This window comes from Oncorhynchus nerka, linkage group LG13 (assembly GCF_034236695.1).
Source record: "Oncorhynchus nerka isolate Pitt River linkage group LG13, Oner_Uvic_2.0, whole genome shotgun sequence".
NCBI lineage: Eukaryota > Metazoa > Chordata > Actinopteri > Salmoniformes > Salmonidae > Oncorhynchus > Oncorhynchus nerka.
The window spans coordinates 72,974,930-72,990,832 of record NC_088408.1 but is presented as its reverse complement, the minus strand read 5'-3'; the positions used below and the strand labels follow the sequence as shown (position 1 = coordinate 72,990,832).

The window sequence follows — 15,903 nt, the reverse complement described above, 5'->3', positions numbered from 1 at the left end:
TCTTTTTACTGTTGTTTTATTTCTTTACTTACCCATTGTCCACCTAATACCTTTTTTGCACTATTGATTAGAACCTGTAAGTAAGCATTTCACTGTAAGGTCTACACCTGTTGTATTCGGCGCACGTGACAAATGAACTTTGATTTGGTACCCTGTGTATATAGCCAAACTATCCTTAATCATTGCGTATTTATTATTTCTCCATTTTTATTCTCTGTGCATTGTAGGGAAGGGCCTGTAAGTAAGCACTTCACTGTTTAGTCTACACCTGTTGTTTACGAAACATGTGACGGATAAAATGTGATTTGATTTGATCCACTAAGTGTAGTCTGCAGTAAAACTGGAGCAAAGGTTGAGGGATGGGCGATGGATAGTGCCAACCCTTGGCAAGCAGAGAGCCGTAAAGGGGATGCGATTCCTCTGACACAGGTGTCCTATCATGTGTTGACAGGAGTTGAGGGGGTGCTAAGGAGGAGCAACAATTACTTCTATCGCAAAACCCCTGTCAAAAAAGTGGTGCTCAGGCTGTTTGCATTGCCTGGGCATCTGGTGTTAAGTGTCCTGCTCCACACTCAGCACATCAAGCATGGCTAAACAAAGGCTGTAAAATTCCAACTGTTGATTTGAGCAGCAATGCATCAGTCTACTCTAGGCTGATGGGGAGAAGGAGATATTATGGGTGTGTAGCCCCTGCTCTAAAAATACCGGCTGCCCCAAATTAACATGCTGCCTGCAATTTACAAATGCATGTGGAGACCCTCTTGGAGCAGCTGGCCTTTCACCTAAGAGGTTAAGAGAGACAAGCACACCAAGATGAGCCTCTAACACAGAGTTTTTCTCTGCTCTGTTCTAGGGGACCTTCTGTGCACAACATTTTAATTTCTTCAACTAGGCCTATTTTAGATTAGACAGGGTATAAACATATGATCTGAATAAATCACCAAATTGCTGTAGCTAAATTAGGTTTAACTGTCAAACTGCTAAGCAAACTTTGCAAAGTTACCCATACCAGTCCTGTCCAGTATCACAGGACCATATTACTGCAACAGCAGACTGTTGACCTTGGGACCACTTCACAACACATGATTTAAAATGCCTATTATCGCATACCGCCCAAACAGATCCACAGATGACAGAATCTCTATTGCACTGCCCTTTCCCACCTGGACAAAAAGGAACACCTACATGAGAATGCTGTTCATTGACTACAGTTCAGCGTTCCTGGATTTCCTGACGGGACGCCCCCAGGTTGTGAGGGTAGGCAACAACATATCCATCACTCTGTACTCCCTATTCACCCACGACTGCGTGGCAGCGCACGACTCCAACACTGTCATTAATTTTGCAGACGACACAACAGTGGTAGGCCTGATCACAGACAACGAGACAATCTATAGGGAGGAGGTCAGAGACCAGGTAGTGTGGTGGTAGGGCGATAACCGCTCCCTCAACGTCAGCAAGACAAAGGAGCTGATCTTGGACTACAGGAAACGGAGAGCCGAGCACGTCCCCATTCATATCGACAGGGCTGTAATGGAGCGAGACGAGAGCTTCAAGTTCCTCTGTGTCCACATCACTAAGGCGCTATCATAGTCCAAACCAGGGTTTCCATTAGGAAAATGTGTCACCAGACATTTGACCAGCAGCTTGGGATGTTAACCTCTAATTTGACCAGTCATACTTATCGGTCTATAGGGTAATTAGCCTAATTTTCTGGAATTCAATTGCTGCGTGTGTATTTTCGTTATTCGTCATGCTTAGAGCTTTGGCAGTCACAACATTTCGTCAGCTGGTGATTGTCAAGCAAATAACTGTCGGTCTCACGGTAATTGACCATGAACTAACGTAAACACATTTATCATCTCCTGGCTTCCACACAAGCCACTGATTCTGACCTTTGGTACATCTAAAATAGAAAAGGATATTTTCTCCAAACGATTTGAGGGAGTGCACACGAGGCTATTCTGTGTTGAGCGCTTAACAAAGAAATAGGTACTTCTATATGCTTAATTTGGAGTGATTCATCTAACTTTAGTTGTGATAAAAACGTTGGGCTATATGTTTTGATTTTTAACATTGTAAGGCTGCATGATGCGGCCGGCTGCGACAGAGCCTGGGCGCGAACCCAGAGTCTCTGGTGGCACAGCTAGCACTGCCCTAGACCACTGCGCCACACGGGAGGCCCAAAAGGTGCATTTTTATGGTGAAAATGATCATCCCCACCAAACTGGAAACACACACTGTTTATGTATGCCAGTTGGGCTCTACACCCCTTGTAAAGTGGATTAATGTGCTTAATTTTAAGAAGTTATTTTGGCCACTTCAGTTGTGATTACAAACCTTATCAAAACATATTGGCCTATGGTCTAGGCTACACGATTCTTGGTTTAATCTCATCTTTACATATACATGTTCCATTTGATTTGATATAGAATGGACCATAAGCAAGCATCTGTCTTGAAACAGGGGCAGCCTATAGAAAGCTTTTAGTAAAGGCCATCACTCTGTTTTCTCACAAAATTGCATGTTGCGCAACACGAGCTCTTATGAAGTCTTTGATTAGATTTTCTATTGCATTTGCATTGATGTCAGAGTGATTAGAGGGACAATAGTGTCGAGTACCAGGCAGTTAGCAAGTTTGGTAGGCTACTAATGACCATCAGCAGCATCAGAGCTCATAGAAGCCTAATTACCATGACTAAAAGCTCACGTGAAATTTGACTGCCTTCATGACTAGTGACCACCGGTGTGGTGGTAATACGGGGTCACCGCAACAGTCTTAGTCATGCCTCTCATTTATCACACAGGCACAACATACAGAGACTAGTTTGAGGAGCAGATTAGCCCACCACCTGTCAGACAGCACGAGAGTAGCTCCTCAAAAAGTCTCTAGGCTACTGGAGTGAAACCTGCTTTTGTAAGCCCAGTCATTGCACAACATACATTTGAAATGCAATCACGTGTTAACTTGAGGCCATGATAAAAATGAGCTATTTTTATTTCTCAATCTCAATTTGTAATTAAATCTCACTTCCCATTTGCCATTCAGGTGTATAGGCCATAGCCTGCCTACCGTTGACTATCAGCGAAGAACCCACCACTTTGCAATGTGAGCTTGAGACAGTAGAATTTTTTACATTTACATTTAAGTCATTTAGCAGACGCTCTTGTTTGAAACCTGAACGTTTTACTTTACTTCAAATGAGGCATGTTTTACCTTTCTTCAAAGTAGCCTTGCAAAAATCCATCTGTAGAAACGTGAAGGCAATTATTTTCTAAAGACTTCCTCATGCCATTAACCAGCATTTCTCCAGTTCTAGTGTTTTTCTTATCAACTCTCTTTTGTTGTCCAGAAGCCAAAGGCACAATCCTAGTAATTTCAGTAACCCATCAGTTGTTGCTATTAAATACCCCTTCTTTCTAAGATTCTAATTCGCATTAGGTTTAGAAAGGTATTTTCCGCTAATTGCATTTTGATAAATGTTTGAAAATGATGTTTTATTAGCTGCTATAGCCTTTTGAACTATAACAGGATAGGCTTGCTATTGATGCACGTTTCCATTAGGCTCTTAATGAAAAATGTCCGGTCCTTGTATGCATGCATGGTATCAGAGAGGAAGAAGCAAAGTGAGAGGTTTCACTCGTGCCAAAATCTGTCCAAAATAGGCCCAATGTGTTTCTATGGGCTTATTTTGGCCTAAGGTTGTCACAAGCCTTCCCACCTTGGGACGGCTTCCATTGCTAGGGTGGAAACATACGCATCGCGCCATTATATACAGATCTCTGATAGTACTTTCTGTTGGTGACCAAATTTGACTGTTTTGATTTTTTTTTTTTTACTGTTTCTTGACCGGTTAATTAGTCAGCAAAATTAACCAAAATATGAATTCCTACCAGCAGCATTTTAATCTACCAGACATTTGAGAAACGTACCGGACCCATATGCGTAGGGTGCATAACCTGATTAGGGTGTCCATTCACGTTGCTCAAAATGACAGAAATCACATTTAGATTATGGTCATTCATATTAACAGAACATGAAAGTCGAAGATGCAACGATGTGCGGTCCTTCTTACCAAATTCTGATGCGCACTTTGAAGATGCTTAGACTAACTGTCCACATTTACTTTTCCTCAGCCTACAAGACGAGAAACAAACATCAAAATCACTACCTTATGTCAAACTACTATCCCCTTTAGTAGAAAAGTTTACCTATTCTATTGGTCATCTTGTCGAGAAAGAAAGCCCATTCCAAACTGACTCTGGGACAGTTGTGGGACGACGGATGCCAAATTCATACAACCAGCAGACCTAGCTATGTAAAAATAACTTTAAAAAGCAATGAGTGATGCAAAAGTTTAGAAGGTTTATGTTAAAATGTTGATAAACTACTGCCTTGTGCTCACAGCAATGCGCACAAGGCAGTAGGCTACGCTCGAACGTTTGCTCCATAATGCAATTAGTTGGAAAACACTTGTCAAAAGCCCACCACACGTGCATGCAGTTTAACCTGACAGACTAAATATCTGTTTGAAATCTAGGAAGAGGGGAGATCTAATAGGCAGCAACTAGCATGGGTTGCTAATATGGCTAGGATTGTGCCTTCCGCAACTGGACAATGAAAGAAAGTTGATATAAAATAATTGCCTCCACGGATATGGTCTGATTATTGCTAGGCTACTTTGAAGCAAGGTAAGTAATACAGACCCCTCGACTTTATCCACATGTTGTTATGTTACAGCCTTACTCTAAAATTGATTAAATTGTTTCCCCCCCCTCATCAATCTACACACAATACCCTATAATGTAAACAGTTTTAGAAATGTTTGCAAATGTATTAAGAATTTTAAAAACTTTAATATCACATAAGTATTCAGTCCCTTTACTATTTACTTTGTTGAAGCATCTTTGGCAGCGATTACAGGAGATGGGAGAACCATCCGGAAGGACAACAATCTCTGGAGCACTCTACCAATCAGGCCTTTATGGTAGTGGCCAGACAGAAGCCACTCCTCAGTAAAACACACTTCACAGCCCGCTTGGAGTTTGCCAAAAGGCACCTAAACGACTCTCAGACCATGAGAAACAAGATTCTCTGGTCTGATGAAACCAAGATTCAACTCTTTGGCCTGAATGTGGAGGAAACCTGGCATCATCTCTATGTTGAAGCATGGTGGTGGCAGCATCATGCTGTGGGGATGTTTTTCAGCGGCAGGGAGAATAGTCAGGATCTAGGGAAAGATGAACAGAGCAAAGTACAGAGAGATCCTTGATACAAACCCGCTCAGGACCTCAGACTGGGGCAAAGGTTCACCGTCCAACAGGACAATGACCCGAAGCACACAGCCAAGACAATGCAGGAGTGGCTTGGGGACAAATCTTTGAAGGTCCTTGAGTGGTCCAGCCAGAGCCCAGTCTTGAACCCGATTTAACATCTCTGGAGAGACCTGAAAATAGCTGTGCAGCAATACTCCCCATCCAACCTGACAGAGCTTGAGAGGATCTGCAGAGAAGAATGGGAGAAACTCCCCAAATACAGGTGTGCCAAGATTGTAGTATCATACCCAATAAGACTTAAAGCTGTAATCGCTGCCAAAGGTGCTTCAACAAAGTACTGAGTAAAGGGTCTGAATACTTACCTAATATTTCACCCCCACCCGCCAACATTTAACGTAACAAATGTGGAAAAATTCTGAAGGGGGGTCTGAATACTTTCCAAATGTACTGTATCAACTAGCTATAGGACAAACACTTCAAAACCTTGTTTCTGTCATTCTTCTACACTTCCAATGCTTAAGTTTTGTTTTAGCATATTTTACTTTCGGTTTTGAACACCAGCTTCAAACAGCTGAAAATACAATATTTGTATTTATGGAAAATAGACATTTCACAACGAGTTAGGTGGTCAAATAAATCTACACTATACTTGCTTGTTTTGTCACAAACTGAAATTAGGCGAACCATCCACCCTACTCGTTTTTAATTTAAGTAACCATCTGTAACCATACCAAACATATACTAATTTAAGCCTCTCTGATTTACATTTACTATGTTACTTCTAGTCTATGAGACCAAGCTGTATTATTACGCGTTTTACTTTTCTATTATTTCTAAATTTTCTCTCTGCATTGTTGGGAAGGGCCCCTAAGAAGGCATTTTACTGTTGGTCGACACTTGTTTACGAAGCATTTGAAGACTATAAATGTATTTGATTCTCATCTGGCATTGGACTCCACATGCAACTGTTGCAGTTATTGGAATTATTACATATAAAGCATTAGACTGTATGCGTGTTGTTTTATGGCACTACTGTAGCCAATACTTTTTTAGAAAATTGTTCTGGAAATGTAGACTCGTGACTAGCTACACCTCATGCGTTGTCTTTGGGCGTGGATTCTGATGCTCGAGACAGATACTGGAAAAGTAAATACTCGTCCAATTTGTGTTTTGCTTAAATAGAAAACCAAACAACAGCTAACTAAGGATAATTTGGTAGCTATGTATTGAAAACCCCAAGTCATAGTTCAAAATGTAGCCCATCTTTAAATGCCATGGTGGTACATGCTTGCATTGTTAGCCTTTCAAAGGCCAGACAGCTAGTTTGATATCTAGTTAGCTAAAGTTAAACTTTTAGTTTATTTACGAGAAGGAATGAAGACACAAACCTGTATGCAAGGGTCATGCATTCGAAAAGTTTTGTTAAGGACGCGTCAATGGAGAGATGTGATGTGCTGGTCTTCCCGAAGTGATACGTCCGACAGGTTTGTTTGTTGACTGTGTCAAAGTCGTAGCCTTTTTTTGGTGGGTGTTCAATGTGCGGCGAGGACACCATGAAATGACCACTGTGGATTATCTGTGACTCTCGTCCATCCGATTTCTTAATCCCCAAATTAGACTCCTCCGTGTCCGAGTCATCATCCTGCTCCTGCTTGACACTCACTGTGGAACGTCGGTATTGTCTTAGCTCACTAGTGGTAGCCATATTTTAGCTAGCTAACTGTTATTCTGGACCTATTTGCTAGCTGTTCTCATAGTTAGCGAGTTAAAAACAAAGTGAATATTATTCATGCATGTTCGAATACATTTTCCCGTGTTGTTTGACCCTTTGAGATATACACGTTGAATTGTTGGCAGCCAGTCTTTGGAGTATGTCCTCTTTCTGGTAGGCTAGCATCAGCTAACAAAAGTGTTGCTAGTGTCGAGGGATTTCCAGTGGGACCAACTGCTCCGTCATGTCTGCAAACGTGATTGGATGGAGTCACAGAAACACCCTCCACTCGAGAGCAGCAGGCTCAAAATAACTAGCCTGGTTGCCAGTCTCTGTTCAGCTAACCTAATGTAGCAGGCGTAAATAGCTATCTATTTAATTCCACCCCATGTCATGTTTGGTAGACATGGAATACAAACAGTAGAATGTTAGACTGGTACCCAGACTAGGAGTGTCTGACATTCGTTGTTTGTAAATTACATATTTTCAAGTTTAATCTTGATTGCTTTATGTACATAGCTAAAGTATTTATGTGTGTACATGTATGATTATCAGAGATAATCAACTAAATTCCGTTTTTTCTTTTTCTTGAGCGAATGGTCGGGACATGATTACAAATAATTTGAAGACTGCAACAGATATTTGACTAAAACAATTTCAAACCTTGTTTACGTTTGAATACGATCACGTGTCTCTATTTCCAAAATGAAAATCACTTGGTGCTAATTTCCTGGTGTTTTTACAGTCAGGTCCAGCAAGGAACATTCCGTATAAATGCACTCGGAAAGTATTCAGACCCCTTGATCTTTTCCACATTTTTCTACGTTCCAGCCTTTTCCTAAAATTAAATACGAAATGTAGAATAAGGCTTTATTGTAACAAAATATGGAAAAGGTCAAGGGGTCTGAGTACTTCGCAAATGCACTGTATAAAATTGTTTTGTTTAGAAAACTTCTGGGGCCAAATAAAACTACCTGTGAGGCAAACTTGGTGTACATGATATGGCAACATGCTGCCTACACTCTGCATTGTAGCTGTGTAACAGGTTTAAACTTATTTTTACATTATAGAATCAATACCAACTGAAATGTATGTACAATAAAATAACATAAGGGTCCCAAAAGACAACAGTCAACATTTGACTTTCTGTAGCCAGGCCATAATTTAAAATGGCATTTTTAGCTGTGCAAAGGCTACTTACATTTTTGCAAATAAAAGGTTATACTTAGTTTAATAATCTATACATAGTGTTGCCAGCACTGCTGGACTCCAGTGAGGTATTCAAAGAGCCATCTATAACCAAACAGCCTACATATGCACTGAAAAATGCTTTACAGGTTAACGAAAACTGGGCACTTGTTATACCAGATTGAAGTATACATACAATTTAAACAAATCAACATGTTTTTCATTATTCTGGTAATTCAAGGTACACTAATCTGGTAGCAGGACTATGCTACAAGTGAGTTTCCGTAAGATGAGAAAAGGAAATAGATATGCAACTGACTGAATGGCACTAAATATGTAGGTATTGTCTTTAGTTAAATTAACTAAATGTTTTACTGTCAAAGTAATAAACAGAACAGCAGCAGAACCAACAGATCTTAAGATGATTCAAACAGTGTGTTGACCCGCATGAACAAAAACTAAATATATGTACATATACTTAAAAACAAAAATAGCAGATGTGTGGCAAAATGAGATTTAGCTGCAGTTTAGGTCGACACTGCCCCATCCAGCTGATCCTGGTTTAGTTTAAGTTTTAAAGTCTTTTTTTGGGGTAGAGGTGGGTGCTGGATGTCACCTGGACCAATTCAGAAGAATAAAGAAATTAAGACACAGGAGGGCTGAGGACATGGCAACAGATCAAGGAATTGGTGATGGTAAAAGATAAGTTAGCTGGTTTTGAGGAAATCTGAGGGAGTTTCCAACTTCCCCTTCTTATTGGGAGGAGTGCCATCTTCAGATTCCTGCAAAAATAAAAAATATATTTCAGGAAACATTTAAGCTTCTCATGAAAATACTAATGTCAAAATGAGTTTCATTATACTGCATCAATCAAATTTCTAATAGACTAAAACATACAGTTAACTGCCAAAATAAAGGAATCATCAACTTAGTGTCTTATGGTGTTGGGCCACCACGGCCTGCCAGAACAGCTTCAATGCGCCTTAAAGTTCCAGACACTTGTAGAATCTACGCTATTGTAGGCATGTGACACCATTCCTCTACAAGAAATTCCATCTGGTGTTTGTTGATTGTGGTGGAAAATGCAGTCTCAGGCACCGCTCCAGAATCTCTCAAGTGTTCAATTGGGTTGAGTTCTGGTAACTGAGACAGACACACCCTTTAAACCCCCTATGCTCATTTGAGACCCCTCAAAGTCACAGATCTCTTCTAGGCATGGTAATCAAAATAATAGGCAACTGGTCATTTTTATACCCTAAGCATGATGGGATGTCAATTGCTTACTTAACTCAGGAACCAAACCACACCTGTGTGGAAGCACTTACTTTCAATATACTTTGTATCCCTCATTTACTCCTGTGTTTCCTTTATTTTGGCAGTGACAGTGCATTCAGAAAGTTCAGACCCCGTGACTTATTTCCACATTGTTACGTTACAGCCTTATTCTAAAATGGATCACATCGTTTTTTTGCCCCCCATCAATCTACACACAATACCCCATAATGACAAAGCAAAAACAGGTTTAGACATTTTTGTAAATGTATTAAAAAATAAAATAAAAACTGAAGTACCCTTTACTCGGTACTTTGTTGAAGCACCTTTGGCAGCGATTACAGCCTAGAGTCTTCTTGGGTATGACGCAACAAGCTTGGTACACCTGCATTTGGGGAGTTTCTCCCATTCTTTTCTGCAGATCCTCTCAAGCTCTGTCAGGTTGGATGGGGAGCGTTGCTGCACAGCTATTTTCAGGTCTCTCCAGAGATGTTAGATTGGGTTCAAGTCCGGGCTCTGGCTGGGCCACTCGAGGACATTCAGAGACTTGTCCCCAAGCCACTCCTGCCTTGTCTTGGCAGTGTGCTTAGGGTCGTTGTCCTGTTGGACGGTGAACCTTCTCCCCCAGTCGGAGGTCCTGAGCGCTCTGGAGCAGGTTATCATCAAGGATCTCTCTGTACTTTGCTCCATTCATCTTTCCCTTGATCCTGACTAGTCTCCCAGTCCCTGCCACTGAAAAAAAACACAGCATGATGCTGCCACCGCCATGCTTCACTGTAGAGATAGTGGCATTCAGGCCAAGGAGTTCAATCTTGGTTTCATCGGACCAGAGAAACTTGTTTCTCATGGTTCGAGAGTCCTTTAGGTGCCTTTTGGCAAACTCAAAGCGGGCATTTACATGCCTTTTATTGAGAAGTGGCTTCTGTCTGGCCATTCTACCTTAAAGGCCTAATTGGTGGAGTGCTGCTGAGAAGGTTGTTCTTCTGAAAGGTTCTCCCATCTCCACAGAGAAACTCTGGAGCTCTGTCAGAGTGACCATCGGGTTCTTGGTCACCTCTCTGACCAAGGCCCTTCTTCCTCGATTGCTCAGTTTTTGGCTGGGTGGCCAGCTCTAGGAAGAGTCTTGATGCTTCCAAACTTCTTCCAGGCCACTGTGTTCTTGGGGACCTTCAATGCTGCAGACATTTTTTGGTACCATTCCCCAGATCTGGGATGTCAATTGCAAAATGTGGAAAAAGTCAAGGGGGCTGAATACTTTCCAAATGCACTATACCTGTACAAAGATATTCTAGTCTTGGATGGTGGTGGAGGGGAGCACCTGAGAATCTTGAGGAGTGTCCGAGGATGGTTCATTCCTTCCCGTGGACCTTCGGTCTCTCTTAGGTGTGCTTGTGTTTGAAAATGCTGAGGGGTGAACATTTCCTGCAATACCAGAGTGTCTGTCTCAGTGCATAACCATGGGAGACAATATGCTTTAAGCAAATATAATAAGAAAACAATTCAAGTGTTTGTATACTATCCCTACTACTTCTGTAACAGTTCTGAGCAAAAGATAAAATACAATTCTAACAAGGGGCAACTGCAAGTGAATTTGCTGTGTTATTCACTTTCCACAAAAGTTTCAACAAGTCGGCAATCAGTGGCCTTGCTTGCTGTGTATTATCGCAGGACTTGGTAGACAAGGCCTGTTTGCGAAATGTCCCAGGAAGATTTATTAACCTGTATTTTCTCCAAAATGAGATGACCAATTCTGGGTGATGACACAAATACCCCATTGTAGCTGACTTCAAAGTCTACACTACAGCACCATCTTGTGGCAAGAAAGACAATGCGGAGTCACATCCATGTGCAGAACAAAGGGTTGATATTGGATTATGTTAAACACTCTTTTCAAGGGTGTTTAGCTTATAATGTGGTAAAAACTGCATCAATGACAAGTGGACGTACTGTAGTTTGAGTTTTGAACTCTGTCCTCAAACGACAGCATGGCAGACCGGTTTAACAGCTCATTACTACAGAAACTACAGTAAGCCTTAGTGAAATCCTTTGTTCAAGCCCACAATCTTCTCGCCAGTCTAGTACATAACAGCTAAACTGTTCTCCAAATACACGACATGACCAAAAGTATACGGACACCTGGTTGTTGAACATCTCATTTCAAAATCATGGACATTACTATGGAGTTGGTTCCCCTTTGCTGCTATAACAGCCCCCACTCTTCTGGGAAGACTTTCCACTAGATGTTGGAACATTGCTGCGGACTTGCTTCCATTCAGCCGATAGAACGTTAGTGCAGTCAGTGTTCCAATTCATCACAAAGGTGTTTGATGGTGTTGAGGTCAGGGCTCTGTGCAGGCCAGTCAAGTTCTTCCACACTGATCTTGACAAACCATTTCTATATTGACCTCGCTGTGTTCATGGGGGCATTGTCATGCTGAAACAGGAAAGCGACTTCCCCCAACTCTAACTGTTGCCACAAAGTAGGAAGCACAGAATCGTATAGAATGTCATTGTATAGTGTAGCGTTAAGATTTCCCTTCTCTGGAACTAAAGGGCCTAGCTTGAGCCAAACAGCCCCAGACCATTATACCTCCTCCACCAAACTTTACAGTTGGCACTATGCATTGTGGAAGGCAGCGTTATCCTGGCATCCATCAAACCCAGATTCCGCCATTGGACTGCCAGATGGTGAAGCATGATTTATCACTCCAGACAATGCGTTTCCACTGCGTCAGAGTCCAATGGCGGCGAGCTTTACACCACTCCAGCCAATGCTTGGCATTGCGCATGGTGATCTTAGGCTTGTGTGTGGCTGCTCGGCCATGGGAACTCATTTCATTAAGGTCCCGACGAACAGTTATTGTGCTGACGGTGCTTCCAGAGGCAGTTTGGAACTCAGTAGTGAGTGTTGCAACCGAGGACAGACTATTTTTAAGTGCTTCAGTATTCTGCAGTCACGTACTGTGAGCTTGATTGGCCTACCACTTCGCGGCTGAGCCGTTGTTGCTCCTAAATGTTTCCACTTCACAATAACAGCACTTACAGTTGACCAGGGCAGCTCTGTTAGGGCAGAAATTTGACAAACTGACTTGTTAGAAAGGTGGCTATCCTATGACGGTGCTATGTCGGCAAGACGGAGCTGCTCTTCCTCCCGGGGAAGGACTGCCCGTTCCATGATCTCGCCATCACGGTTGACAACTCCATTGTGTCCTCCTCCCAGAGCGCTAAGAACCTTGGCGTGATCCTGGACAACACCCTGTCGTTCTCAACTAACATCAAGGCGGTGGCCCGTTCCTGTAGGTTCATGCTCTACAACATCCGCAGAGTACGACCCTGCCTCACACAGGAAGCGGCGCAGGTCCTAATCCAGGCACTTGTCATCTCCCGTCTGGATTACTGCAACTCGCTGTTGGCTGGGCTCCCTGCCTGTGCCATTAAACCCCTACAACTCATCCAGAACGCCGCAGCCCGTCTGGTGTTCAACCTTCCCAAGTTCTCTCACGTCACCCCGCTCCTCCGCTCTCTCCACTGGCTTCCAGTTGAAGCTCGCATCCGCTACAAGACCATGGTGCTTGCCTACGGAGCTGTGAGGGGAACGGCACCTCAGTACCTCCAGGCTCTGATCAGGCCCTACACCCAAACAAGGGCACTGCGTTCATCCACCTCTGGCCTGCTCGCCTCCCTACCACTGAGGAAGTACAGTTCCCACTCAGCCCAGTCAAAACTGTTCGCTGCTCTGGCCCCCCCAATGGTGGAACAAACTCCCTCACGACGCCAGGACAGCGGAGTCAATCACCACCTTCCGGAGACACCTGAAACCCCACCTCTTTAAGGAATACCTAGGATAGGATAAAGTAATCCCTCTCACCCCCCCCCCCCCCCCCCCCCTTAAAAGATTTAGATGCACTACTGTTCCACTGGATGTCATAAGGTGAATGCACCAATAAGAGCGTCTGCTAAATGACGTAAATGTAATGTAAATGTATGTTGAAAGTCACCGAGCTCTTCAGTAAGGTCATTCTACTGCCAATATTAATCTATGGAGATTGCATGGCTGTGTGCTCAATTTTATACACATGTCAGAAACCGATGTGGCTGAAATAGCCGAATCCACTAATTTGAAGGGGTGTCCACATACTTTTGTATATATAGTGTATTTGACAAACTCTTGTTGCTCAGAGTACATGCTCAGACTTGAACAAATCTCTCCGCAGATGCCCTCTTTATTTTAATTTTAACAATACTTCCATGTTTAGCATTTAATTACATATTCTATAACCTCATCATTGATTATGGTTTGTCAATATGAATCTTTAGATGAAATATTTAAACAAAAACTTGCTCAATGTTTTCAAAGCCATTCTCTGCATGGTGATGGGTTAATTCTTAGAAATGTTGCTAATGCTGCCAATGACATTGGTGAAGACCGAAGAACATTTTGTTCACCTAATGTTCTTTATGAACCTCATCACTACAAGCCATAACATGTACCCCTTTGACCTTGAGACAGCAGTGCAATTCCGGGATTATGAGGGCTGGGTGAAAGCAGTCTGCCTGTCAAGTTAAACCATATTTTTCGACAAGTTGGCACTACTCTTAGAAAATACCTCGAGGTAAGAACAAGAGCAGGGCCAACAAGGACAAGTTGCAGTATGTGTATGGTTTAGTTTAAACTAAGGCAGCGCTCTCCCTTTCTGTGCTAGGTAGCATATATACTGACCACTCTTGCTGTCTGTGCTCTTCAGCTGCTCTTTGCCAGGGGACTGACTCTGGTCACGCTTGGCCTCAATGCTGTCACTCTGGGAAGTTGCCATGGCCTCTTGGGCAGGGCTGGCACTGTTGCTGTTCTCCTGCTTCATGGGAGAGCAGTCAGCAATGGAGCTCTGGTTACTGTTATCATCTGAGAGATACAGAAAGTGACAGATGAATTTACAACTATTAATGAACCAAAGAACATAATTTTTTAAGTATTTAGCCCTTTTTTAGCTTACCATGCATATCCATCATTCCGGGAGAGGAGCTGTTTTCTGGTGTTGTGATCTCCGACCCATACTTGTCGTTGTTGACTTTCTTCTTGTTTTTGCTCTTCTGCAAGATAGCACATACAATGCTGAAGTGGTGCTATTTATTACAGATTTATTAAGAATGACATAATGATGTACTTTATCTAAAAAAATAGATCATTGTGGACCAGTTTATGTAATTAGGAATGGGAAGAGACATGAGGAAAGGAAGCACATGTTGTTGATCATGCTACAAGGATCTGCAAATACTATTAAGCAAATGTGGTGCCCCCAAACACCCTGTGGATGACTTACATCATTTGACTTGGGTTCAGTCACAGGCACCCACTTGTAGATTCGCAAGGATGTGTCGCCGACAGTTACCCATTTCTTCTCCCTGCATTAGTTACACAAGGAATTAATAACTTGTTTGCAATTGATGTATTCAATTTGAAATGTCAACAAAACACAATATTTTAGTTACCTATCAATTTAAATTCCAAATAGAAAATGTCATGATAGATTTACTTTGGCAAGTTCATTTGAGGTTTAGGAATTTGTTGTTACTTCTTTCTAGACCCAATGACTGCCTATAATAGCCTCAAATAAATTATTTCGGCTAAATTTAGTGGTGATTATACATTTAGGCTACTTGCAAGCAAATCCACATGACAGTAAACTTTATAAATTTCAACTTAATTTAACTATAGGGGCCTATTATTAGTCATACAAAATACAATTGTAAAGCAATTCGGGCTTTGCACAGTTCGTGTACCCACCACCACCGCACGCGCTCCCTCTATTTGGAGGACACAAAAGAACGAACCTCTCCAAGCGCTAAATTTAAAACCCCGCGAACATAAACTATTCTCACTATACCGCTGTCGTCGAACTACGGCTCTGAAATTAATATTGATAGCATTCGAGCGGTAAAAAAGCAGTAATCTATCAGGCTTCTAGGGCATTACAGAATGCTCGAACAGCAAAGGCTTCATCTAACTGCAACGAAATGGCTTCTAGGTTCAACCCACATTTTTGTATGATTAGATGTAATATTCCTACATTATAAGTGTTTTAAGCGGCGACCTCCTCCCAGATCAAGGCGAGAGGGTGCAGTACACCTGAGCCGAGGTAGCATCCGACCAAATTTGATTTAGTGTGTCTTTCGTTCTTTCTTCTCCTGGTCTCTCCTCCCCCCACTAGCATTGCTGCTCTCTTAGATAACGCGTTCCCTCTTACCAATTTCGTACTTTCTCAACAGCAGCCATAACCCGCTTGATGTCATCTTTCGCCCTACTCCGTGTCTCGGCGCGGACCGACCTGCCCGACATAGCTGCTATTGGTAAAATATTTTATTAAACTCGCCGGCAGTTTAGACACAACGCAAACACACTGAATAGAGCTCTAGGAGGAAGTAACGCGCCTGCGCCGTAAACAGCGCAAAGCGCTTCT

At 42.4% G+C, this 15,903-nt stretch overlaps 2 protein-coding genes across 4 annotated transcripts in view; both read right to left on the bottom strand.

Annotated features, from left to right (window-relative positions):
- The window catches only part of mlxip (MLX interacting protein), a 37,583-nt gene extending 30,265 nt beyond the window's left edge, over positions 1-7,318 (bottom strand). Inside the window, 1 exon segment of the mRNA XM_029678119.2 lies at positions 6,666-7,318. Coding sequence (XP_029533979.2) covers positions 6,666-6,982 — 317 coding nt within the window. The 5' untranslated portion in view covers positions 6,983-7,318.
- Positions 7,319-8,202: 884 nt separating this feature from the next.
- Positions 8,203-15,883, bottom strand: LOC115140066 (B-cell CLL/lymphoma 7 protein family member A). 3 transcript variants are annotated; one of them, XM_029678121.2, is made up of 6 exons: positions 15,691-15,879; positions 14,767-14,848; positions 14,440-14,536; positions 14,169-14,348; positions 10,767-10,870; positions 8,203-8,958 (listed from the first exon to the last, which is right to left on the bottom strand). In XM_029678121.2, the coding sequence occupies exons 1-6, from the start codon at positions 15,780-15,782 to the stop codon at positions 8,884-8,886; spliced, it is 630 nt and encodes a 209-aa protein (XP_029533981.1). In that variant the 5' UTR covers positions 15,783-15,879; the 3' UTR covers positions 8,203-8,883. The 3 variants fall into 3 exon arrangements, with proteins under 3 accessions (XP_029533981.1, XP_029533983.1, XP_029533982.1); XM_029678123.2 differs by having other exon boundaries at positions 15,514-15,838; XM_029678122.2 differs by having other exon boundaries at positions 8,874-8,958; positions 10,722-10,870; positions 15,691-15,883.
- Positions 15,884-15,903: the final 20 nt, after the last annotated feature.

What these genes read in the sequence shown, in the direction of transcription:
- LOC115140066 (XM_029678121.2), bottom strand. Translation starts at nt 15,782, where the DNA reads ATGTCGGGCAGGTCGGTCCGCGCCGAGACACGGAGTAGGGCGAAAGAT. An exon ending in GAGCACAGACAGCAAGAGTG is followed by an intron (nt 10,871 to 14,168) that starts GTCAGTATATAT and finishes CTGGTATTGCAG; the next exon opens with GAAATGTTCACCCCTCAGCA. An exon ending in ACACTCCTCAAGATTCTCAG is followed by an intron (nt 8,959 to 10,766) that starts GTGCTCCCCTCC and finishes TTATTTTTGCAG; the next exon opens with GAATCTGAAGATGGCACTCC.